At 38.6% G+C, this 25332-nt stretch overlaps 1 protein-coding gene across 4 annotated transcripts in view; it reads right to left on the reverse strand.

Moving 5' to 3' along the window:
- Positions 1-25332, reverse strand: part of LOC137177362 (diacylglycerol kinase zeta-like) — a 120295-nt gene that overhangs the window by 65510 nt on the left and 29453 nt on the right. For 3 of the 4 annotated variants that reach the window (XM_067583604.1, XM_067583602.1, XM_067583601.1), the window contains 22 exons: positions 23644-23752; positions 23211-23306; positions 20722-20799; positions 20243-20305; positions 17585-17641; positions 17275-17343; positions 16457-16528; positions 16207-16323; positions 15186-15257; positions 14313-14411; positions 13630-13712; positions 13461-13521; positions 11744-11857; positions 11387-11524; positions 9783-9861; positions 9496-9551; positions 7712-7774; positions 7525-7598; positions 4578-4689; positions 3427-3513; positions 758-870; positions 481-581 (listed from right to left, as the gene is read on the reverse strand). In XM_067583604.1, the coding sequence (XP_067439705.1) occupies positions 481-581; positions 758-870; positions 3427-3513; positions 4578-4689; positions 7525-7598; positions 7712-7774; positions 9496-9551; positions 9783-9861; positions 11387-11524; positions 11744-11857; positions 13461-13521; positions 13630-13712; positions 14313-14411; positions 15186-15257; positions 16207-16323; positions 16457-16528; positions 17275-17343; positions 17585-17641; positions 20243-20305; positions 20722-20799; positions 23211-23306; positions 23644-23752 (1913 nt within the window). The remainder of the gene's footprint in view (positions 1-480; positions 582-757; positions 871-3426; positions 3514-4577; positions 4690-7524; positions 7599-7711; positions 7775-9495; positions 9552-9782; positions 9862-11386; positions 11525-11743; positions 11858-13460; positions 13522-13629; positions 13713-14312; positions 14412-15185; positions 15258-16206; positions 16324-16456; positions 16529-17274; positions 17344-17584; positions 17642-20242; positions 20306-20721; positions 20800-23210; positions 23307-23643; positions 23753-25332) is intronic. The other variant, XM_067583603.1, reaches the window with a different exon arrangement.

Genomic DNA, 25332 nt, shown 5'->3' on the forward strand with positions numbered 1-25332 from the left:
TTTTGTATTGTTTTGTCTTTCTTCACACTTGTTCTTTGTCTTATTTTCCTATTATGAATCATACACCATAACTTCCTCATGCTTAGTCCAATTTAATCAAATATTGATGCACATAGCCTTTTTTGGTGTTCTATAAATATGCCATTTGGACCATGTATCTGTTAAACGTTTCTATTACATTGTTTTAACATTTTTCCTAAAAGATTTTGGGTTATTGACATTAACCAAAGAAGGGCTTGAGATACAATTGGTAACATTTTTACCATATAAAACAAACTGTATGACCACAATAGCAAAATAAAGTTCCTGGGAACATTATCACTCACACCATTAACAAAAACATGTTAGGTTTGTTCATGAGAAACTCTTACATACAGTGAGTCTGGTTATCACTGCTGGCTACACATAACAAATACATAACAACAGTAACTGCAGACATTGTTGCCACCACTGCAGATGGATGTGAGTGTGTTTCCTTACATGCTTGTCGTAGTTTGTCCTTGTCATAGTGCAGAGCCTCATAGTCCGTCATACTGATCCTGCTGACTCTGATCCTCAGCCTCTCTGGGACTGGCTGCTGGCTGAGACACAAACCAGACCAGACCAGTTTTAACAGATTAATTATTACAAAGTCTTACATTATCATGTCCAGTTACTTAGACAAGTATTGGAAAATTAAGCCTATCGTGCTTGTGTGTATGTGTGTGTATGTGTGTGTGTGTGTGTGTGTGTGTGTGTGTGTGTGTGTGACACTCACTCGTTGAGGTGTGGTAGTGACGTCCTTCGTTTAGTTTTCTGAACCATGTTAGCCTGGTTTCTGAGGCTAATGTGGATGACTGAGGGAGCAAGTCTGCATGGTTCACCATCCACCTAAAAGTCATCAAAATTGATCAATAATCAATCAATTAACCAAAGAATCAATCATATGAATACTTGGTCTTCTCAATTCTGAAAAAAAGTCAGAATAAACTATATTCTGTAATATTAGGAGGTAACTTTAGATGCTCTACAGAATATTGCATCGTATTTAGTAGTCAACACTTAAGCTGTGTGCAGAAATATGACTCTGCTGAGACAATATGAATATTTAGCACAGTGGTACTACAAAAAGCTTGGAGTACAGTGAAGCAGTACAGTAACAGATGTACAATAGAGTGTGTACGTGTGTGTGTGTGTGTGTGTGTGTAGAATAATGAAACCAAGCCTCCTCACCACCTGCCAAGGAGGAAAATAATTTGAAAATGAGTTTTGGAAATTAACGACTCTGTTTTTCTGCCGAACATGGTTGAGCCTCCCTCCCTTCTTCTGCTAGCTCCGATCTCTTAAATCGTACATTTTAGGAGAAGCTGCATTCCTTTGACTCGCTCTCCTCCCCTCTTTTTCTTTTATATACAATAAGTGTCTGAAATGGTCAGAAATGCCACTAAAAATTATGAAAAATTGATATTAATAAGTGTAAGTGTGTCATTTATCTATGGTTTGATTGATAGGATAATGTTTTCTTCATAGGTTGAATTACAGATTAGAAAAAATAAGTTTCATTGATTTTATTCTGTATTTTATGTGGTTAATCAATATTACAATTTCTAAGTGTTCTCACTGTTTCATGATGTGTTGATGACATTGACGACAGAATGAGTTTGTCGATTTGCGAGCGTGTCATTTTGAAATATGTGATAGAGATAAAATTATTCCCTTTTAAAGTCGGGGGCCGGTTTTCTCTCTACAAAAAGGAATTCATTAGCAATCAATGCAGCTCCTCAAAAGAGCAGCAAGGATCCTCTCTCTCCAAAAACACGCCTCCTTGCTAGAAGAAATGTTACAACTCTTTGTCTGGTTCTTCTTCGTTCATGCCTTTTTGGGTGTTGCTCCTCTTTTGCTTTTTGCCTTGCTGAGCACTGCTGCTTCTTCTATGTTCCTCTCTGTCTTATCAGCCGGGATGGAAAGACTCAACTAAGAAGCAAAAGACTGCAAAAATGCCTAAGCCACAAACCAAGCCAAGCCGTTTTACATTTGAATTATCTATTATTTTTGTAATCTCCTATTCTTATTGTGCAGTTAAACTTTTTAAAGACTTTTCCAAGGACTCTTCTGATTAGTTGAGCGCTCCATGCATCCAACTCTGCAGCCTGCCAGTGAATGCACCAAGACTGAGACACTACGCGGCCTCAGCTAGCAAGACTGGATTCATCCTCCTGAGAAAGAGTGAACCAGCTGTTTCACCAAACCTACTGCAACGATGCTCATCTAGCTGTTACTCCGGCAACCCGAGGATAACGAATCTGCTTCCCCTTACTCCACGCTTCATCACCAAGGAAACAGTAAGAAAACCATCTACCATGCTTCTGTCTCAGAGTTGATGCAAGAACAATGCAAGGACTTAGTTAATTGCCCCTCCTTGCGTTTTTGATAACATTCATTCATTAATTCATTCATTCTGTCAGCAGCATCTTGTTAACTTAATTTACCAATTCATTTTATTTGTATATATGTACATACGCTTGGTGTTTCCCTATTCATCCCTATTCCTTTGTAGTTCAATAAATATCTTTATTTATCACCTAGTCGTTGTATTTGTCTGTGTTTACAACAGAGATGGGAGTCCCTGTATTCAGAGTTCATGACTTTCAGATATAAGACTGATTTATTTCATTTGATTATTTTTCCTCCTAATTATAATTTAATTTATAAACTAATTAATCAATGGAGATGGTGCCCCTATGATTTAATGAGTGCATCATAATGATTTCCAAGTGTAGTGATATTCCTACATGTGTTTGTGTGTGTGTGACACTGCACACAGATGCTTCAGTATTAATAATCTAATGATGTCATATATAATAATATATCAGTCAGAGGGACCAAACCACTACTTTTACTGCAATACTTTAACTACATCAAGCTCATAATACTTATGTACTTTTACTGCAATACTTTAACTACATCAAGCTCATAATACTTATGTACTTTTACTGCAATACTTTAACTACATCAAGCTCATAATACTTATGTACTTTTACTGCAATACTTTAACTACATCAAGCTCATAATACTTATGTACTTTTACTGTAGTAGGATTTTCCATGCAGGACTTTTACTTGCAATGGAGTATTTTTACATTGCTGTATTGGTACTTAAAGGACCAGTGTGTAGGATTTAGTGGCATCTAGTGGTGAGGTTGCATAGTGCAACCAACTGAATACCCCTCCCCTCATCCTCCCCTGTCAAGATGTAAAGGGTTCATTCTAAGCTAATGAAAACACCATCAGTTCTTATTTTCAGGTGATTATACACTAATTAAAACATACTTATGAATATTATATTCCATTTCTGCCAAATCTGTTTTGTTGAAATAAAGGATCTGAATACTTCTTCCACCACTGTGAGTGTATGTGTGTGTGTGTGTGTTTGTGCGCATGTGCATACCTGCACTGGAAGAGGTTTCGTAGTGGTGAGAGTTACTTCTCTACACTGGTTCAACCTCTCACCATGACCTCCAACCTGGAGAGTAGCCTTCACACAGAGAAACACACTCAGTAACTAAATATTCACAACATTACCCCAGGTATGACTTCATTAAAGGCTACTTCAGGGAATTAATATTACACTTTCATGAAGTAGTAGGAGGGACTCAAAAGACAGACAGTCAAACTCCTTCAAAGACAGATATTATAAAACTGTTTTCATGGGCTGAGTAGTACTCCCTTTAGTAAAATCAGTGGAATGCCTCTTAAAATTAAAAAAAATATATTGGGGGTGGTGGAGTTAACAGTTGGTGTGGACAATAAGGCACACAAAAGTGAGATTTATGCCCTAGTAGAAGTTTGTTTCCAAGAAGAGGCTTCAAGCATGAGCAGCTGGTTTGGTAAATGTACATCTTGTTATTGTAACTTCTTGTTACTGTTACTGTTACTTCCCAATCACAACTGCTTCCCTAAACTTTATCTCATCCAGAGACAGTAGATGTCTGGCAGATGGCTGTGACTCTGCGTTAGTCTGAATGGGATATATTATGCATTTTATATGACAGGTAGACTCTGCTGCCTTTCACATCATTTGCATAAAGCCCACTGAGCTTAAATCTCTCTCTGATGCCCTGACTTCGCTTTTGGCTCAGCTGTCTGGAGAAAACCAGGTCTCAAGTCTGAACTCCAGCTGCTGTTTCAAACATGTCTGCTTATTGACTCATTCATCATGGAACTGGTTTCATTTTCTCGCATAAGATGAGGTGCGTATTAGTGAAACCAGCTATAACTGGTTGAGTGATCAGCATCACTTATTTGACACATAAAAGCTGATAGACTGCTCTCATCAAGTATTAAAATCTCAAAATATTATTATTAGACTTTTTTCTTAAAATGTTATGACTTTGTTCCTGTACAGCTTTTTTTTTCTTCAATGCTAATAAACTAACAACAACAAACTACTACTGACATAATCACAAATAATACTAAGTCCATTCTAAGTAATATTAAATTCATATTTATATTATTTTAATAAAACAGACTGTTGACTGGCAGCTGGTCATATAGATCCTTTCCTCCCCTGGTTACCAGGACACAGTGAGGGCTCCGTACCAGTGACGTCATGGTGAATCCAATGACCTCGATGTATCCATCATCGTGGCGCTGAGGTTCAAAGTCGTGATGTTCACTAGGGTTTCCCCAAGGTGTAGTGCCTGCACAGTACCTGAAGCACACAACACACACACACACAGCACATCATCATAACCATCAATTCCAAAAATACACACAACACACACACTGTTATTATCAGAGGCAGCAGAAACACTCATCATCACCATTTGATTTGATTAAAAGTCATTGTGGCTGATTTTGGTTGGAATCTCTCCATTCATGAACTGCACCAACTCTGCAATTAGCTCTTCACTGACAGCAGGGACAAACAGCTACAGCAGTGATGATGAGTCTTCCTCAGCACTGAGATTGTGTTTATTGCACATCAAGGCTCCAACACCACCAACACCAATAAACATGATTATAAAAAGCGTTTACACAAATTGGTGGCTTTTCTCCTCCGTGTCATAAACAGCTTGAGTAATATCAGGCGCCCACCATACAGAAGGCATTCCAAATAAATTAACACACATAACTGGTTACGCTTGATTCATGATGTCGTGACCAAATGTTTGAGAGCATATAAATACGCCCGGATCACAAAAACACACAAACAGCAGAAAAGTGCCACAGCATCATCTAAATGATTACTGCAGCAAGGTCACATTCACATTCAGTATGTTTTATCTGCCTGTTTTCCCTCCGTGTTGGAGTTTGCAGCGTGTTTATGTATAATAAATACACTTCACCTCAGCAATCTAATGCAATCCAATACAACATACAATAAACAGCTCTGCCATAAATTCCATAAACTCCACTTAAAGTGAAAAGTGTTATCCCCACATTATCATATATGAGGGGGCAAAATATTAGGAACACTTTTCAATATAATGCACTCCAGTACACCACCACCACCACCCACTATGACCTCAATAATAAACATAAAGTAGAATTATCACCTTTTTGACAATGTCAACAAAAATTGAAAATATATAAGCTTTGTAAAAGTAGAATTTATGGCAGAGCTGTTGTATTGGATTGCATTAGACTGTACAGTTTTCCTAATAAAGTGGTCAGTGAGTGAACTGTATACTGTACAAACAATTGGTGTTTTGCTACTGGATAAACAAGTTGCAGCTGCTTTTTCAACGTTTAACCTACTTAACCTACCACTGGGCATTTTGCTTTTAAACCAGTTGCCAGTGGTTACAGAATGTCATGTTGCAGGAGAGTCAACTAAACAGATGGCCCTTTTTGACCAAATAGTTCCAGGAACTATGGATCCACTAAACTCAGGAGATAAAAGTCCCTTTTGAACATTCTTGATGAGGCAAATTGACAACTGCATGTGAGACACAATTATTCACAAACAAGGACACAGCAACACAGAGTCATTATGATGTTCTCTGTGTTTACTGTAGCATGATTCTGATGTTTGAATGGATGCAAAAGAGATATTTTTATAGGATTTTTAATACTTATCCAGTCGAAGGGTCTAGTGCTGTTTCATGTCATTTGGAAGGAAACCATACTGACTGAGAGAACTCATAATGGTAACAAAAAAACACCATGCCACAGGCTGAAATACAGTTGCAATGGTGTATAGTGCAATGGTGTATGTAGTAGTGGGATACACAGTAGATGAATACAATTGAATACATTAATATATTAAATGTATTTCTTTCATTGTCTTCAGTTAAAATTAGCGTATATTTAAGATTTACAAGAAAAAAAAGGTTTTGGCCATTTTAATGGGACATGTGAGCTGCTGTTGATGTGGAGAGAGACCAACCTGCAGGTCTGACTCCACTGACAGGTTGTATTTTGTCTTGTTTTCATGTTTACCAGCAGTATGTTTACCAGCATGCGCACGGACACACTCAAATGCTAAAACATTTCTTTGAGCTGTTTTTTGTCTCAAATATTTTCATCGCTGCTCTGGTGCTCACTGTTTTTCTGACTGCTGAGCACCTGCCAAAGTGAGTCCTGAGCCAGTGAGCATGTGGTGTTACCATGACAACCAGCAACCGTGATTTATCATGTCAGCTGCAAATATCTGCATATTAAACAGAGTTTTTAATATGTTGATTTTGATATTTATTGCTTATTTATTCTGTTTTGATATGTTCAAAAACATAAAATAAAACATAGTTCATGTAAATTTCTCTATAGAAAGCAAGGAATCTCTGTCTGTCTGTCTGTATGTTTGTCCTTCACATATCTCTTGAACCGTTCATCCGATCTACTTAACACTTGGCAGGTGCATTGCTGGGGACCAAAGGAAGTGCAGTGTCAAATTTTAGTGCAATTTGGACATGCAACACATTTAATATTAATAAACTTTGAATAAACAAGCAAACAGTGAGCCACTTCGCTCCATGTCTGAGTGCAACAGGGGCTGTTTGATATAAACACCCTCACATCACAGCCGGGTGGGGCTTCTGGGCTCTGACATCCTGAGCATGACAAAGGCACACGCCCTGCTCAGTTAAACCGCCCAAGAGAAAAAAACAAGCATACACAGGAGAGAAAAACAGAGACCACAGCAGTAAAACTAGCCAAAACTAGACACGTTTGATTGGCAGCAGAATCACCAATGGAAGGCTATAAACTGCTTCTATGGTTCCACCTTAGTTCAGTCTCACCGTTGAATTTCTGTCTGGATTTAAACCATTTAATTTACTGATTCCTTATTGCTTTAATTGATACGTTTGTCAATTGATACATACATATGTTCTCAAGCAAGCAATATAAGCAAATAAACAGGCGTGATTTGAACGGGCACAGTGTTGCAGATTTTTTGAATGTGGTGAAATGTTATTAAAAACACACAATAGATGAAAAATTATATGATTAATCTCCCCCACTGCAGTAGAAGGTAGTGTAGAAAGTAATATCCACAGTAGTAGTAGCAATGCCACCATTACCATTACCAGCGCTGACTCACCTGGGGATGTTGAGGAAGACCAGACACTGCAGCTTCAAGTCCTGAACCTTTGATGTTAAATCTGTCCCATCACACTGGAGACAGAGATAGACACACAAACACAAACACACACAGAGCAAGAGAATGACTGAGTGTTCTCACGCAGCAGTTGACTGGATGACTGACTGCTTGATTGACAGCTACTCACCACCACTTTGATGTGCTTTGACAGATCTTTGGAGCTTCCCATCAGGAAATCTGAGAATGCCGTCTGTATGAGAGACACACACACACACACACAGATAGACAAACACACAGGTAAGCGGGACTCTCCTCAGAGGAATGCATCATGAAGCCCACAGAGTTATCCCCTGCTGCTTCTGACAAAGCCAGAGACAGAGTGTTCCCAAACAACAATCTTCACCGCTGCAAAGTTCTCATTTAGTTGTGTGGTTCTCACCACAATTCTACACAGTAGCCACACCTGGGTCACCTAATGTTTACCACATAGACATGGGGCACTTGTAAAACATCTTAGACAGCAACTGGTGTGACCTCAAACTGTCATATTCTGAACATTTAAGTGACACAGTTGATATGATGAAACCATTATTGCAGAGTTTTTTGTGATTGTGGTTCTGAGAACAAACATTGTGTTTTTCATAACACTTTTAAGTACAAACTTAAACTATTCAATTCAATTCAATTCATTTTTTATTTATATAGCGCCAAATCACAACAAAAGTCATCTCAGGGCACTTTTCATACAGAGCAGGTCTAGACCGTACTCTTTAATTTACAGAGACCCAACAATTCTCGCATGAGCAAGCACTTGGCGACAGCGGTAAGGAAAAACTCCCCTATGTAAGCCTCTGGATGTAACTGCTTTTCTAATGATTTGTACTGCCAGACATGTTCATCAATATGCTCATTGTATTAATCCTCACATGCAAAATATTAAAGCCAACAGAGGGAGAGGTGGACACAGAGGAACAGACAGAGTGAAGTCAGAGCATCCATGTTGCTGTGAGAACATCACAGCAGAGACGTGTGGGGAAGGGTTGCACCAGAAGATAGAGAAGGCAAATATCAGAGGAAATGGTGTTTGAATAGCCAATGAGATGTTGGAGGGGATTTATATTTTGTTTTTCATTTATAAAAACTTCCCAATATACATGAATTTGTTGTATTGAGATATTTGTTGTTGTTTCTTTCTTACCATTAAGTTTTGTGTTTTTTGTTGTACCAGCCATGTGCCAGCTAATCAGTGGTGGAAAGTAACTAATTACATTTGCTAATTTTGAGTACTGTATTCATATTATGCTACTTTATACTTCCAATCCACCACATTTCAGAGGGAAATATTGTACTTTCTACTCCACTACATTTATTTGACAACTTTAGTTACTTTTCAGATGAAGATTTGACACAATGGATAATATAACAAGCTTTTAAAATACAACACATTGTTAAAGATGAAACCAGTGGTTTCCAACCTTTTTGGCTTTTGACATCTTACATAAAGCAGTGTGTAGTCGGGGTCACATTTCACATGTCTATGAGTTGTTAACAGCTCCACCAAATAGTGATTTTTCCCTCTAAACTTCTCACATGCTTTCATTTCAATAAATGTTCAAATGATCCAATATTTCACCAAAAATCAAAGATTAGATAAAAAGTTCAAAAACTGAAAACAGATTTGTGTATCAGAACTTTGTTTTTTCTTCTTTCCTCTCCCATTAATCATCTCACCACCCCTCAGATTTATCTGCTGACCCTTTGGAGGGGCCCGATCCCTAGGTTGGGAACCACTGGACTAAACTAGCTAACTGTATATAAAGTAGTGTAAACTAGCTCCACCTCCAGCAGCTACAACAGTAACATGCTGCTCTAACACTGATGCTTCACTATTAATAATCTAATGATGTCATATATAATAATATATCAGTCAGAGGGACCAAACCACTACTTTTCCTGCAACACTTTACTCACCCCAGCATAGAACATCTTATTCCTAAAACGACTGTTAAACTTCTCTGGGTTGGCCTCTAAAACAATGACAGAGAGACATTAAATAGATAAAACATTTAAGAAACATGCAGCAAATCAAATGGAAATGTCAAGGTTTTGCAAACATTTGAACTAAATGTAACAAATTAGCAATGTTCCCATAATCTTCACACATCATTATTAATTTGAACAACGTTAAAAACCTACTCACACAGTATATAATGCTGTAATAACATATTTCACTTTTCTGATTATCAATATGAACATACCTCTTGACTCGTGGAACTCTAGAGTCACATGGGCATCGAATCCAAGACTGAAGTAATTGTTGAACACATCTAGAGGAAGCTAAGAAAGCAGACACACAAAACACACTCAAACATGAAAACACACACTAGTTACATCTCTCATTACACTGCAGTCTTGTCTCCAATAAATAACATTTATATACAACTTAATTGCCGCCCAGATTATGTTTACTGGAAAAATGTAGATCCAATGCAGAACGTTTTTAACAGCAGCAGGTGGTGAACTAGTTCTGATCCAGCATCAGGTGTTCTGGAGTCCATGAGTGATCAAAGCTCGTCAAAGACCCAAGTGTTGGTCAAGCGTAAATTTCTGATTTGATGGTGGTGCTAGTCAACAGGACAAGGGGTGGGGAATAAACTAACAACTGATTAGATATGAATCAGTTATGAGTCATCTGTTACTCTTTTTAGTCTCTTAGTTTGAAGGGTTAAAGAATCTAGAGCATGTGTTTGTCTAGTGAATTTGTGGTAAACAGGGGTCATATTCTGCTTTTTGTGGATTTCTGTTATTTATATCCTGTTATGATGTCAGATGTTAAACATGATCAAAGTTCCAAAACTTGAAGTTAACATATGTACAAATGCTTCCTGTAAGTCAAAAATCAGGGCTTCAACCTGCTCTGAGCACTTCGTTTGTGTTTCATTTTTCTACCTTACTGACAAGCTGATGTTGTCTCATCATGCATGCCCCTAAATGGCCATCCGTTCCATAGCCTCGGTTGGTAAGGTTATTGATAAGGTTAATCCATGTGTTGTTTGCATTGTCCACTCTCATATTTCAGATCGGATTCCGGCTCAAACATGTATGGATGTATTTGAGAAGGTGACATTTCGAGGAAATAACAAAAAAAGTATTGAAATCCTACTACTATAGTTTGTTTCATGGTTTGTTGATGTAGCTTCTGGAGTCAGCGGAGGTCTCCTGAGGAACAGTTTAAAAGAGCTGGCCAATCAGAACAGAGTGGGTACATCAGGAGGGGGGCCTTAAAGACAAAGGAGCTAAAACGGCCTGTTTCAGACAGAGACTGAACTGAAGGGCTGTGTAAAGGGCCAGTATAAGATAAATAAGGAGTTTAAGTTTAACTGTAAATCATGAAAAGATATTCTTGAGGAGCTCCAGAATAAAAATATAGACCTGTGAATGTGCAGAATATGTCCCCTTTAAATATGAGTTAAAGATAACCTGTGGAGTAACCACTAATAGAGCTATGAAACAATGTTTTTATGAGTGGATCTTCATTTTGTTTGTCTCCAGTACTGTAAGACCATTGGCAATAATGTGTAAAGCACACACAGATGACACAATATACATTTCATGTCAACCGTTTCACATTAGTCCACTAATCTACAGGTGGCAATAACATGCCAAGAAAGACAGCAATGTGCCAGCAAATGGCAGGGAAGAAGAAAGTTTCAAAGGAATGACCTGAAGTACACACACACTGTGTGTCGCTGAGCAACACTGAATGTAAACAGAAACTTGTTTACCAGTGGAAGTCTCTGAGGTCAGCTCAGAGTGGAAGGATATGATGTCTTTGCCAGTAAGTGTGTGCGTGTGTGCTGACCTTATCAGTTTGTTGTTCATCCGCTTCAGCCCCTGAACTCTGGTTTGGTTCAACCTGTAGATTCCATCTGTCCAGCTGCACAACAGTTCCATCCTCAACATGGGACAGGATCTTAGACAGAGGTTCATCTGTATAGCCCTGGAGTAAATAAAACATATACATGTACACAATCATATAAACTCCTGTGATCATAAAACATGCACAGAGGAAGACAATAAAATCAACAAAACATGACGATGGGTATTAACTTTGAAATAACAAAATCACATTAGGAAAAAAGCTCATGCTTATAATACTTTAATTTACTATTATAGTTTAGTTATGAGTGTGTGTGTCAGTGCAAGTGTTTGTACACACCCCTCCCCAGTTGAGGGTCCTGGCAAGGTCATTTCCTGTCCCAAGTGGTAACACAGCAACAGGAGGTTGAGGGTTTAAAGCCAGGTCATCAAGACAAGACAGGATCCAGCCCACCTAGTTTTACACACACACACACACACACACACACACAGGGAGAGACATGCAATTACAGAGACAAAAGGGTGTGTTCCCATCATAGATTGCTTGTTTCAGCCTGATGAATGTCACCTGTTCATGAGGAGGTGCCCGTTTGTGAGATCTGCTCATTAGTGCCCCTAAACGCCCCTAAAATGTCCATATAAGGCTCCATGTTCTGCTCCATTTGTGGGCAAAAAATGTTACCAAAGTGTAACAACAAGGAGTATCAAGGAGTGTCAGTAATAGAGCACCCAAAACAATTGACAGCAGAGCAGTACTTAGTGTGACAGAAACAAAGAGGAAATGCTTTGACGTGAAGTTAGATGCGAAAAAACATCTCTCTTTCTTTTTTAATAAAAATAATAATAATAAAAAAAACATCTTTCTAAAGCAAAGTGCTCCATGACTAATATGGGAGGCGGTCATGTGACTGTCACAGAGATATTAGAGGAGAATCTTATAGTCTACAGGTGATGTTACACTGTCAGCTGCAACACAGCATGATACTGGACAAAACCTGCAGAGAGACACCGAGGCAGCTGTTGGAGTGAGAGAAGTTTCTTAGCAACTAAAATGTAACACTTGCTGCACCAAAATATGCCAAAAATCATAAAATCTAAAAACCCTCTGTAAACTGTCAGCCATGATGATGATAATATGTTGAACAGAATATAAATTTTGCATTTTGTTTTAGTATTTTAGTTAATTTCAGTATAGTAGTTCATATTTAAACTCTAAATTCATTCAGAGTAAGACATTATTATTCTAAGCCAAAGTGTTTTCCCCTTGTGAAGAAAGGCAGAGATGATCTATTCATGACACGTACAAGAGGTCTGAACCACTCATAAATTCCACTCACACCTCAGAGAAAGTTCTATGTTCAATGAATGCCACAAATTTTCTTAAATCACTTGTACGTGCCACTTAAGAAGGAATCTGATTGTATAAGAGGTTCTTGCATGAGGCCCATTATGACAAAATTGCCCTCTTAGTATCAAGGGTTGCCTAAAAACCTTCTTCAGTTCAATATTCATCAGGAAGAGATCATAATCACTGTGTGACTTTTGATTGAGCCCAGTTATTGCATCATTTTAAATTCTCTTGAAGTTCAGTGAGATTTGTAACTACAAGTGGACGGTATGTTTTAATCTTCCTATATCTCCCAATTAGTATTAATATTGGCCACTGTAGGTTCTCCTACATGCTTGGATGGGGACGGGGAGGGGAGGGGTATTCAGTTCATTGCAATATGCAGCTTCACCACTAGATGCCACTAAACCTTAAAGATTATCCTCACCACCTACTGCATGGAAGAGTACAAACATACATATATCATATGGTTTTAGTCATCATCATAGCAATTTTATGTTTCATTGTATTTCTTGTTGTACTCATCATACCTATTTTCTTCTCTATTGTGAGTACAAACATGGCGGTGTTTATATGTTACACTAAACTATAGGTATACTACTGTGATGTCTGTGTTTATGTGTGTGTGTGTGTGTGTGTGTGTGTGTGTGTGTGTGTGTGTGTGTGTGTGTGTGTGTGTGTGTGTGTGTGTGTGTGTGTGTGTACTCACAGTTCCATCTCCTCCACATGCCAGAATCCTCAGGTTATGAACTTTACGATACATCTCCAGCCTGGAAGAGTTAAACTGGTTAATGGTACATTCAGTTCAGTTAAATGTGTTTAACATCATCATTAGATGTTTACGCATGTGTGTGTGTCTGTGTGCGTGTATGACCTACCCCTCCTTCGGCCCTCCTTGGCTCAGGTCAAACACCTGCCTGGGGTTCAGATACCACATAAAGGACTGAAGGATCTTAGTGCCCTGTCAGACAAACAAACAAATGGGACATTGGAAGACTAGAAACTGACTACCACTACTGACAATCCAGAATCTACTTAAAGCTGGGACTGAGAGTCCTAAGCTTTTGGTCTAAGTAATAAACAAAGCATTTAAGTGCTAGAAGAAGTTAGAGGAAGTCCAGAGGACTCCTAAGACACTAAGAGCGACTCACAAGGTGCAGGTATGTGCCTTCTGCATCAGAACTTTGCAAAAATTCAACAATAAATAACTTTGTAAGGCCTTTGATGGCAGGTGACTGCCTACACAACTCTCCATTATTGAACACTGAAAAAATGCAGTTTGGCGCTCATGAACTTAGAATATAACTGCTGTCTGTCAGAATTATACATCAAACCAAAAGTACGCCCTTCAGTTCCCACTTTCTTTGACAGTTGAAGTGTACATGAAATAATCACTAGCTGCAATAAATAAATGAATAACTGGATCCAATTGGAGGGCTGAAAGCTGATACACAATTTAAAAACTGGATGACATATTGATTTGTTGACTGATTAATTTCTCCCTCACTTGCTGAACTGCTGGTTTACCCATTGACTGACTAACTGGTTTATTCATGAATACCTGGTTTCCTCCACTCTTGGGGTTGACAAACACCAGCAGTGGTTTCATCAGTGGTGAGGGGATGGGTCGGATTATAAATGGCTTCCACTGTCGTCCCTCCTGTCAGAGAAGAGAAGAGGATGTACTCAGATCAGAGATTCTGCAGCAGAGCTTCTCATTTCATCCGTCTAACCTGTGACTGATGTTCCAGTTGTACTCTCAGTCCAGGACAGAGAGCTAACAGCACTTTGAGCTTCTCTTTGTACTTCTCTTAAATTTACAAAGACATGAAGTTGAATGTTCTCCAGTGTGAGCATTAAAAAGTTGTTGATGTTTTGTATTTTCTTTATCTTTTTTGTGATATAGTCAGTCATTTGAACCAACTTAACTAGGAACTACTGTTCTTGAATCAAAGTTTGCTGCTATGAAAGAAGCAGATTGCTTCAACCTCACCTCTACTCACCTGTAGTGATGACAGCCCTTTTGAAGGTATTTGTCCCAAAAACTTATTAACACAACTATGCTGCTAAACCCAGAAAATGGAAATGTTCTCAATAGATGGCAAAGATACAAAATGTTTTGAGATGGAGCCTTTTTTAATCATAAAAAAGCACTATCTATGGGTTTTTAGTCTGCGATAAAACCCATCTAGTGCTCATGTGTATGCTGCAGTTTGAATATAACACTATTGATGATGTTAAAACCTGAGCTCTGTTTTCTTTAAACAGTTTTATTCTCTATCATGTATTTGTGTGAAGCAGATAGTTGAGATGAGAAGATAAAGTGAAACAAAAGCCCTGTCAGGAGAATTTCACAGTAGTTTTTCATTTCAGAGACACAGTGAGATCTTCATGGTCTGCTTGTGGAGGATCATAGTATACAGTGGTGACTGACCTCAACTCCTTTCTTGCTGCTTTTCCTCTTGAACGACGTTCTCTTCTTCTTCTTACTCGACTTCATAGATGACTGTTAGACAGACAGAAAACAAAAAGACTGCAGGTTGATTTCATGAGGAACAGTGTGGAAAATGTTACTTAACACTGTTAAATATTTCCCTTCATTAAATTAAAAGTGTCTGAAATTCAAATTCACATTTATTATTAGCATTACACTTCCCCATGTTGGAGACATACCAGCTCTCTGTTACTATCTAACAAATATGTCGATCCAGCCTCTCTGAGTCATCCTGAGCAAGATATTTTACATTGCTGCTATCGAGAAAGTCTCATTTAATATTTGTAGAATCAAAACTAACAGAAATATCTGAGATGCAGATGCAGAGTATGTGAAACATGGATTAATAAAGACTTTAGTTATGGCCATGGCCATGAAAAGTAGTTGTTTTTGACTGTGGATTAATATGTTATATCTAGACATCTCAAACAGAGTTGCCATCACAACTTGATTACTTCTTGATAGTCTTGCATATTATCAGACTCTACAGTATGTACATGTAACAACATTAGCAATAACATGAGTGATTAATCTTTCAGAATCTGGAATTGGGGAGGCTGCATCTGATTTCTGTAACTTTCTGATACCAACTATCTGACATTAACACCCACTTCATGCAGTGACTGACCAGAAATGCTGGTGTAAAGTAAGCAGGGTCTGAACTTTTTTCTCAGGCTCTCTTTTCTCTTTCCTTCATCTCTGTCTTTAGTGTATTTATGACACTTTTTCTGTGACCAACTGAGTGCAACATCTTCCAGGAGAGTCTGAAAATGTCTGCCATTATCCTCATATTTAAAAAATGATTGCGTCTCCCTTCTCTCTATGACGTGCACACATTCACTATGTCATGCATGTGCATGATGAGGCAGTGAATGCATTGTGTGACAGGACAGATGCTGTAGAATTAGACGGATTAGGAGATATCTACCAAACCAGGTAAAGAGTGAGTGACAGCAGATACCTGATTACGTCGGACCCGAATGATCCATGTGGGTGGAACTATGAGGGCAGCGTGTGCTCCTATTGGACAAGGCTCCTCAATTTGCTGCAGCATGAAGCAGGAAACCTTGTTGTGGTACTAAAAAAGGGAAAGACATGATAACATTACATCAGTTATAATAAATTCAGTTAATTCAGTAACCCCTTCTGTATTTTTTCCTTTTTCAGTTACAGATATTGTGTCACACAGTCCTTCTTCCAAACATACTCACAGCCTGTTTGCACCAGGAACAGCTGATGGCAACAATGTCTTTACTGTGGAAAGCAAACTTCTGCTGGAAGCCCTGGACAGAAAAACAAGAACAGATATCATCTCTTCACAACTACTGTAAGATGCAATCGAACTATACGTTTAATTTATAGGCATTTAGTTAAACACTATATATAGACTCACCGAGCTCTTTATTAGAAAACAGTTGTGCAATCTAATGCAATCCAATACAACAGCTCTGCCATAAACTCTTGCCCCCCGCACGTATGTTAATGGAGTGGACAAAATATTAGGAACACTTTTCAATATAATGTGCACTCCAGTTCACCACCACCACTCACTACAACGTCAATAATAAACATAAAGAATTATGTTTATTATGAATCACCTTTCTGACAACGTAATCAAAAACTGAAAATGCAAGTGTATATATAAACCTAGCCCTGCTACAGTGGGGGTACCAGAAGCTCAAAACAAGAGTCAGTAGCAACAGCAAAATAAGCTGTTTGGCATTGGCAGAGAGGATTTGGCAAATTTTTCATGGGCGCAACCCACATACTCAGCTCTGCTGCTCATCTCACAAATGCAAGTTCCTTACAAATTTGGCACCATTTTAAAGGAAAATAAAGAGGCTTTCCAATGGTACAAGATTTATTGCCAAGAAGCATTGTTACAACAAAGAAATATATATATATATATATATATATATATATATATATATATATATATACATACATACATATAAAGTCAATGTACAACAAGCAAACATTCAAAAGATCCTTAACAAATTATTATAAAAACATCAAAATTACCACCCACCTTCCCACATTGTTTGCATTTGCCTTCTTGCCGTCTTCGATGCACCCAGTGATGACGCACCACATTGGGCTAGAAACACACAAATGACATAAATTATCATTTTCCAAACCTAGATTTACATAACATTCAATCCATGACCTTTTTTGAATACAAACAACATACAAATATTAGTAAAAGTGAAAATAAAGTTAAGTTTGTTGCTGTAGCTGCTACAGTTTTTGAGGTTTCTGATATTTGTTTGTTTGGTTCTACAGCAGCTTCACCACTTAGAGCCCCAACAATAACATGGAGGCAGAAACTAAGAACTCACCTCTCGAATGTTCCGAGAGCCTGATTCCCTGAAAGACGGTTTACACCTGAAATTAATCTGGAGGAGAGCAGAGGAAGAGCAGAGAGGAACACAGATGTAAATACATAGATCACAACACAATCTACTATGAGAGGTTATGAGGAAGACCTTCAGAACAGACAGCTGTTACAACATCTGTAGATGTGCATATCTACAGGAACCATAATGATTTCCAGTGATTAGGTTGGCAGGTCGACAGCGTTTTAAGGAGAGACAAAGTTTTAGGCGGAAGAGGTTCAGACGTACCTATGTGACATATCAGTGAAAGTGAGCTCCGCCTCCAGTGAGGCACCATGATTCCTCATAATGAAGTGAAAACAGTAAAGAGAAAGCAGACACCACCAGACATCTGTGGTTGCCAGGCTGAACACTGTCATGTCAATAGCACTTTTTGGGGGGAGGGCATATAGAACATGTCATTTAATCATGATAATTGGCTCTGGTTAATTTTGATGACATTCTGTTTGTTCCTACAAATCATAGTTCAGCCTTGCATATCACAGACCTCACTGGTATGCACTGTTTTATAACAAATAATGTATTAGTTGGTAATTAGTTTCTCATAATTAGTGGTACTATTAATGTCATGACATAGGCAGCAGCTTGAAGAAACACGAGTTTATCCTTGCAGAATCACTAAGATAATGTTCTTTGTTTATTCACTTAAAGGTAACCCATGGAGTTTCTGACCTCTAGTAGCACTGTGGAGCTTTTCTTATGAGTGGGTCAAGACAAAGAAGAAGAAGATTGTAAGCTGGTAAACATGGATGCAGGATGTAAAATACTTTAATAATGGGCTTTGCTATAGGGAAGGAAATTCTATAGGGAAGGAAATTCATTCAACCGATTTGTTAGAACTCAAGGACACACACAATGTGTTTTGGTGACTAACACAGAATGTAAACACAACTTCTTTTTGTTTATAAGAAAACTCCACAGAGCATCTTTAACTTCTTAAAGGGGGCATATTAATCTATTTGTGATTTTCTGTCATATACATATTGTTATGATGTTGGATATCTATGCTGCAGTTCAGTGTTTGGTTGTACTCTAAGACCCTCTAAGGAGTCGGATGTTCAGTTTTTCTGGCAAACGTTTAGTTTTAAACCTGTTTTTCGCTAGCCAAATTCATCATTTGCATTAGCAATATCACAGTTAACCACAGACGGTAAATGCATTGTGCTAACCAAGCTAGCAACTAATGCTAGCTTTAGGTTCAGTTCCACCCTCTCCTCCAGATATAGTAACTACTGGCCCTAAAATCCAAGATGGCGACAGTCAAAAAGGCTGAATTTGAGGCTTCAAAACAGGAGTCCACAAACCAGTGGGTGATGTCACAGTGGCTACATCCATTATTTTTTTACAGTCTATGGCTGAGACACAGCTTCCAGAAGCTAACCAATCAGAACAGACTGGGCTCATCGGGAGAGGGTCCTTAAAGAGACAGATGCTACGAAGGCCTGTTTCAGACAGAGGTTGAACTAAGGGGCTGCATTAAGGGTCAGTATAAGATAAATAAGGAGTTTTGAACTGCAATGTGAACATGCAAAGACATTCCAGTAAAACCCAGATTAAAAATACAGACTTAGAAATGTGCAGAATATGTCCACTTTAAACTCAGGCCCATCAACAGGTCCATCATTAACAATATCACATTGTTCAAATGCACAGATATGATCTGAAAGCTTCAAAAGTTATTAAATATGTCAGACTTGATCGTGAGGGAATGTGTACAGCTGTACTCATTATACATTGTGTGCACACCTTTGGTCAAGTATAAGTATTCCTCTTGATTCTGCTGTTGTTATTGACAGTTGTGTTGGTTGTGGGTAAATAACATCAGCTTTAAGCTTTTAAACAGGCTTATGAACATGATAATAGTAGTCTGATGTCAAAACCATTACAGCATCAACTGGGAAGGGGTCAAAGGTCAGTGAACTGGCTGAAACACAAGACTGATTCCAGTCAGCCATGTAATTGCAGTCTGCAGTTTCCTCCTCCTTGACTTTGTCTCTGTGACCATTCCTCATCCATCTTTGCTGCCTCAACCTTACTGTTTCAGAAAGTGCCCTTAATACCATAACCTTCACAGAGATCTTTAATGATCGACAGAGCCCACCTTTTAAACATGTCAGATTTATCACACCACTTTCATCAACAAGAACCTGAGACAAAAGAAAGAAGAGTCTATGTGACATAAGGAAAAGGAAAAAAGGAAATGACCCTGTCATGCTGATGTAAGAACAGATTTTTCAGCAGAGGGTGTGTGTCTGACCTGGATTAGATTCTGTTTTGATTAACTAATTGAAAAGAGGATTTTCCACAAACTTGTGGATGCCAAAGCTGCTTCTAGAGAGTACATGTTCTATCTGTGTTCCCTGTATACTGCAGAGATTTTATTTGTGCGGTGGCCCCAGTATATTTGCCTCCACCTGTAAAGATTACTTGTTGGGCTCTCGCACTAAATAAATTCTCATCTGATCCTGAGGGAAACACTGATACTGGTTTCAATATGGATTGATTGAAGAAAGGTCCAGACACCAACCCCAGTCATTTTGGTCAGGTTGAAGGTTAGAGACGAGTAGGAAGGAGAGAAGGGAGAGGTTTTGTGTATCTCACTCTAAAGGTGGGGTCATTGAGGGGCATGGCGGCATCCAACAGAATGGCTCTAGAGCTGGGAAACTGCAGGTTAGACAGGAGTGATGGTTAAAGACAACCTGCACATTCTTTTAAATGTGCTGCCCTCTGCTTCAGAATGAAAGTAAATAAAACAGAACAAATAAAATGACATTTTCAGATTTACCTCATCTCTGAGGGTTTAAACTAATCCTCCTTTTCACTTCTCTCTGATCTTAAACTCATCCTTGAGGACTGAAAGTTTAATCCTTCTATCACCTTTTGTCCCTCATGAATGACGTTTTAAACATCCTTCTTTAATCTTCTCCCTTCCACCTTTATCCCTCCTCGATGACTAATGTTTTACACCTGCGTCATTATGTTTCTTGTCTCTGTGAAGTGGATTTAAAAGATGAAATCATTTGGATTCACTGAATCAGTCTGCTTGGTAAAAGTATTCTCAATATAAGCAGAGAAATTACCTTCTCCAGTTGTTCTATACAGATGGTGTGGACAACTATCTTACAGGCAGCACACTTCCTTCGGCTGACTGACTTTTGCTAGAAAGAGAGAGAAAGAGGGGAAAGCATTATTTTAATTTTGAACACAAATAAAATAACAGGAACAAAAGTAAAACAATTTATATATGAAACAACAGTAATCTAGTAATTCCTGTTCTGACTGTCAGCAACTAGGAAAGATTATTTGAATGGACAGAACATGAGGCAGTAATGCCACCTCTGACCACCAGGGGTCAGTCATGTACTAATAAAAGTGAAATGCTGAAAGCACAACAGATACATAACATGATATGACATGAAACTCTATGACATGTGATGACTTTGTGTGTGTGTGTGTGTGTGTGTGTGTGTGTGTGTGTGTGTGTGTGTGTGTGTGTGTGTGATATGACAAGCTTGTCATATGTATGACCTTGATATGAGCTAACATAAGCAAAAATATAACTTGACTGTGTTTGATGATGAAATTTTATGACTAACTGAAGTACTACAGCATCACTGTTTCACAAAGATTTCATGAACTGCTGAATGCTGAAATGGTAGTGATGGATAGTTGTTGGGAACATGACGAGACAAAGTGATATGTAAAAATGCAGCACAGACTGCATCAAGTTTAAAGGATGGGTTCACAGTTTTTCAAGTGTGTGTTAAAACAACAGTCAGGTGTCCATATGAACAGTGAAAGAGGTTTTCCTCGCTGTAATCATCCCTCCTGTTCATACTGGCTATTAAAAGATCCCCTTCAAATGTGCTTTCAATGTAAGTGATGGGGACCAAAATCCACAGTGTGTCCACACAATCATTTTGTTCAAAAATGCATATAAGTTTTAAGCTTTAAGTTAAATACCGCAAGAATAGTCTATAATAGCCTATAAAGTTGTAGAATCATTATTCAGCTTTTGTTGCCAAATCATATTATTTCCTTGTGACACGGTTGCAATTGGTAGCAGCCCAGTTGTTGAGAACTTCTGCTGTACAGTACATGACAAAATAATCATTTAATCTCTATGACAGAGCACCTCCCTCAGAGAGGAAAACTGGAGTGGTTTACAATATCAACATGACATCACATGTGACAGCTGAGAAACAGCAAGGGCCCTGAACAAGAGACTAAATGAACACATCAGCTGTCTGTGAACACCAGACCAAAACCACTCACAGCATCTGCTGAGAAGAGGTCAAAGTCATGGAGCAGGAGTCTGTGGGTGACCAGAGAAAGATCAAGGAGGACATTCACATCTTTGAACATCTCCCTCCATCTTCCCCCAATATACAATCACCTCTTATCTAAGTCCCAAAGTTAGGTCACATAATGACAATGAACTGATCCAGTTCCATGGCAAATGAAGACCATAAGATAAGGATGAAAGTAGGGATGCAAGTAACCATTATTTTCCTTATTGACTAATCTGTTGATTATATTCTCAATTAAACGATTAATTGTTTGGTCTATAAAATGTCAGAAAATGGTGAAAAATGTTGATCACAAAGCACATGATGCAACCTAAAATGTTTGTTTTGTCCACAACCCAAAGATATTCAGTTTACTGTGATAGAAGACTAAAGAAACCAGAAAATATTCACATTTTACATGCTGGAATCAGAGAATTTGGGCATTTTTTCTTAAAAAACAACTGAAAATGATAAATTGAATATCAAAATTGTTGGCAATTCATTTGTAAAAACAGTTCCAAAAACCCAGTAAGTGGACCTTTGAGTTCAGATTATTTTGCTACACATACTGTACAAGGCTGAGAATAAACACCCATGCTCAAATCCTTTAAAGTGTTTCCTGTCTGGTTCTGGGGGGGTCTAGCCCATACTCAGGGCTACAAAAAGGTGAAGACAAGCAGTTCATTCTGTTCCTGCCTGTGTTTTGCATCCTACTACTTACTATATGAACAACTGTGTTGGAGTCATCTTTACACAGTCTGAAGCTTAGATCTGGTGTGATGTGGCAGAGCCCTGATTCAACTGACCTGGTGTTCAATCCTTACTCTTGTGCTGCTATAAGTGTCATTTGTTTCCCAGCTCTCTGGTGAGGTCTGCTAATCTCAACCACTGCAGCTACATTCAGTGAAGAGGACTATTTCTACACACTACATTCCATTTACCTAATTTGTACTGTTTTGTACTTTGGACGATCACTCCCTTTTACGGATAACTGAGTTGTTAAGTGCAAATACTGAAGGAATATCTGGCTGTAAAATGTTGCCAGTAAACATTTAGCAGATGTAGATATACTGTATAAACATGCACGAGGTGCAAACATAAACGTTCTATTTGATACACTGAAGCATTATGTTCTACCCAAACACATTTCCCTGATTCGAAATATCTGCATATGAATGTCATTTGCTGGAAATAATTTTGAGAAGACAGACAGAGAGAGTAGAGAGGGAGAAGTGGTCCCAATAAATACAAATAAGACTTAATCAGTATGTGATACTAACCAGCGCTCTGGCGATACAGTGTTGCTCTCCCACATAACAGTAGTCTCCAGACACATTCGTCTCAAACCAGATATGATCTCCATACAGAGCCGACTCCTACAGATACAAACACACAAGTACACAGAGAAAACTTACAGGGGGGTAGAAACTTCAAATGACTTGTTCTATAATGCTGTCTCATTGCCACACATACATAAATGTTGTTGGTGTTAAATGGTGTCCTTAGCACAAAACTGTGCCAGTCAGAGTCAACTTGGGGTTTATTATTTAGTCTGAGATTGTACATAACTCTTTTTATGAATCACAGTAGCCTCAGCAGCTAAACATAAACATCAGGAATCAAACTTTGATAAACTAGCAATAACACATAAGGCCGAGAGCAGACGTATAGCACAGATAATGTGTGTGTGTGTGTGTGTTTACTCAGACTCACAGTCCAGTCCACAGTACTGCGGATATTTGCTTCTGGGTCCGTTCTGGTCAGAGATGATGTGCTGGGCTGACAGGGCAGATGGTGCAGGCCGGACTTGGCTATCGCTTTCCTGGAGACACACAGCAACAGATTGACAGGTTGACAGGTTGTTCAAGAGAGAAATCATGAATGCTGTTATTATATTCTGGACAATGCAGGCTAATAAAGTTCAAAGAGGAAAGAAAATACTCAAATCTCTGACACTTCCACTGGTTAAAGAGTTTTGACTAAAATTTAACTGACCTTTCTTACAATGTTCATGTTCCTGGTCAAACATTTCTACAATAACACTCTGCAAGGTATATATCACACACATTCATCTCATCTCATTAGCATTAAAATTAGAGATTGAATTTCTTAATTTACAAATAAAAATGGCATTTAATAAATTTAAGTAAAAGAAACATTTTGTTAAAAATATCTTCCTGGTAACCAGAGCCGGGTTCAGAAAACAAATGACACGTAAAGGGAACCAGAAATGAATAAGAGGGTGCATTTATATATCATGAGTAGAAATATATGTTTCAAGGTTCTGACCAGTTTGTACATCACAAAATCCCCACAATCAATCAATCAATCAATCAATCAATCAATCAATCAATCAATCAAGTTTATTTGTCACATGTAAGGTAAAATCACAGCGAAATGTAGTCCTGCCAGTTCCTTCAATGTATACATTAAAAAGAGTTGAAATAGAATAGGAATAGTAATAAATATATGTGTATGATTTTTTTGGGGGGAGGGGGTGCTCTCGATGGTGCAGGAGTAGAAATTCCTCATTAAAATTTCCTCAAGTATTTGAGGTGAAACAGTCTCTGTCTTGCCTTTCTCAGCACTGAGTCAGTATGCAGCACCCAGGTCAGGCCCTCGGTGATGTGGACACCCTGTCCACCGAGGACTCATTGATATTAAGGGGGCGTAGTTCCCTCCTTACTTCTTCCTATAAGCTCCTTGGTCTTGCTGATGTTAAGGAGTAGGTTGTCCTGACACCCGCAGGTCAGGTCCTCTACTTCCTTCAGGTAGGCCTTTTCATTGTTATCTGTGATCAGGCCCACCACAGCTGTGTTGACAGCAACTTGATGATAGTGTTGGAGTCAAAGGTGGCTACACAGTGGTGTGTGTACAGATAGTACAGCAGGGGGCGAGCTTGTAATCTGTTATAGTTCATAGACTTTGCCATATGCTTCTGGGATTGCCCTCCTGTGGCCCCTTTTTACCTTCTTTACTGCTCTTCTTACATTCTAGGCTGCTGCTTGTTTCTGGCCGTGGCCCTTCGTTGTAGGCTGCAGTGCATGCGTTTATGGCATCCTGGATGGTTCTGGTAAACTATGGTTTCTGGTTGTGGAATGAACTGTAGTTTTGAGTACAGTTGCTTCTGTTGTTTCACAAATTAAATCCACCACAGACTCAGTGTTGATAGTGGTGTCCTGGAACGTGCTCCAGACTGCATCATGTAGTGCAGACTGTAGGGCGGCCTCTGATTGGCCTGACCATTTCCTGACCTCGTGCGTCACTGGTTTACTTACATATTTTGACCTTAGGAAGATGGCCGCATGGTCACTCTTCCTGATCCGCTTTGTAGACATATTTGAATGGTGTGTGGCAGTGGTCCAGTATTTATTCTCCTTGAGGCGCAGTCAATATGTTGAT

The sequence above is a fragment of the Thunnus thynnus genome, chromosome 24 (genome assembly GCF_963924715.1).
Source record: "Thunnus thynnus chromosome 24, fThuThy2.1, whole genome shotgun sequence".
NCBI classification, from domain to species: domain Eukaryota; kingdom Metazoa; phylum Chordata; class Actinopteri; order Scombriformes; family Scombridae; genus Thunnus; species Thunnus thynnus.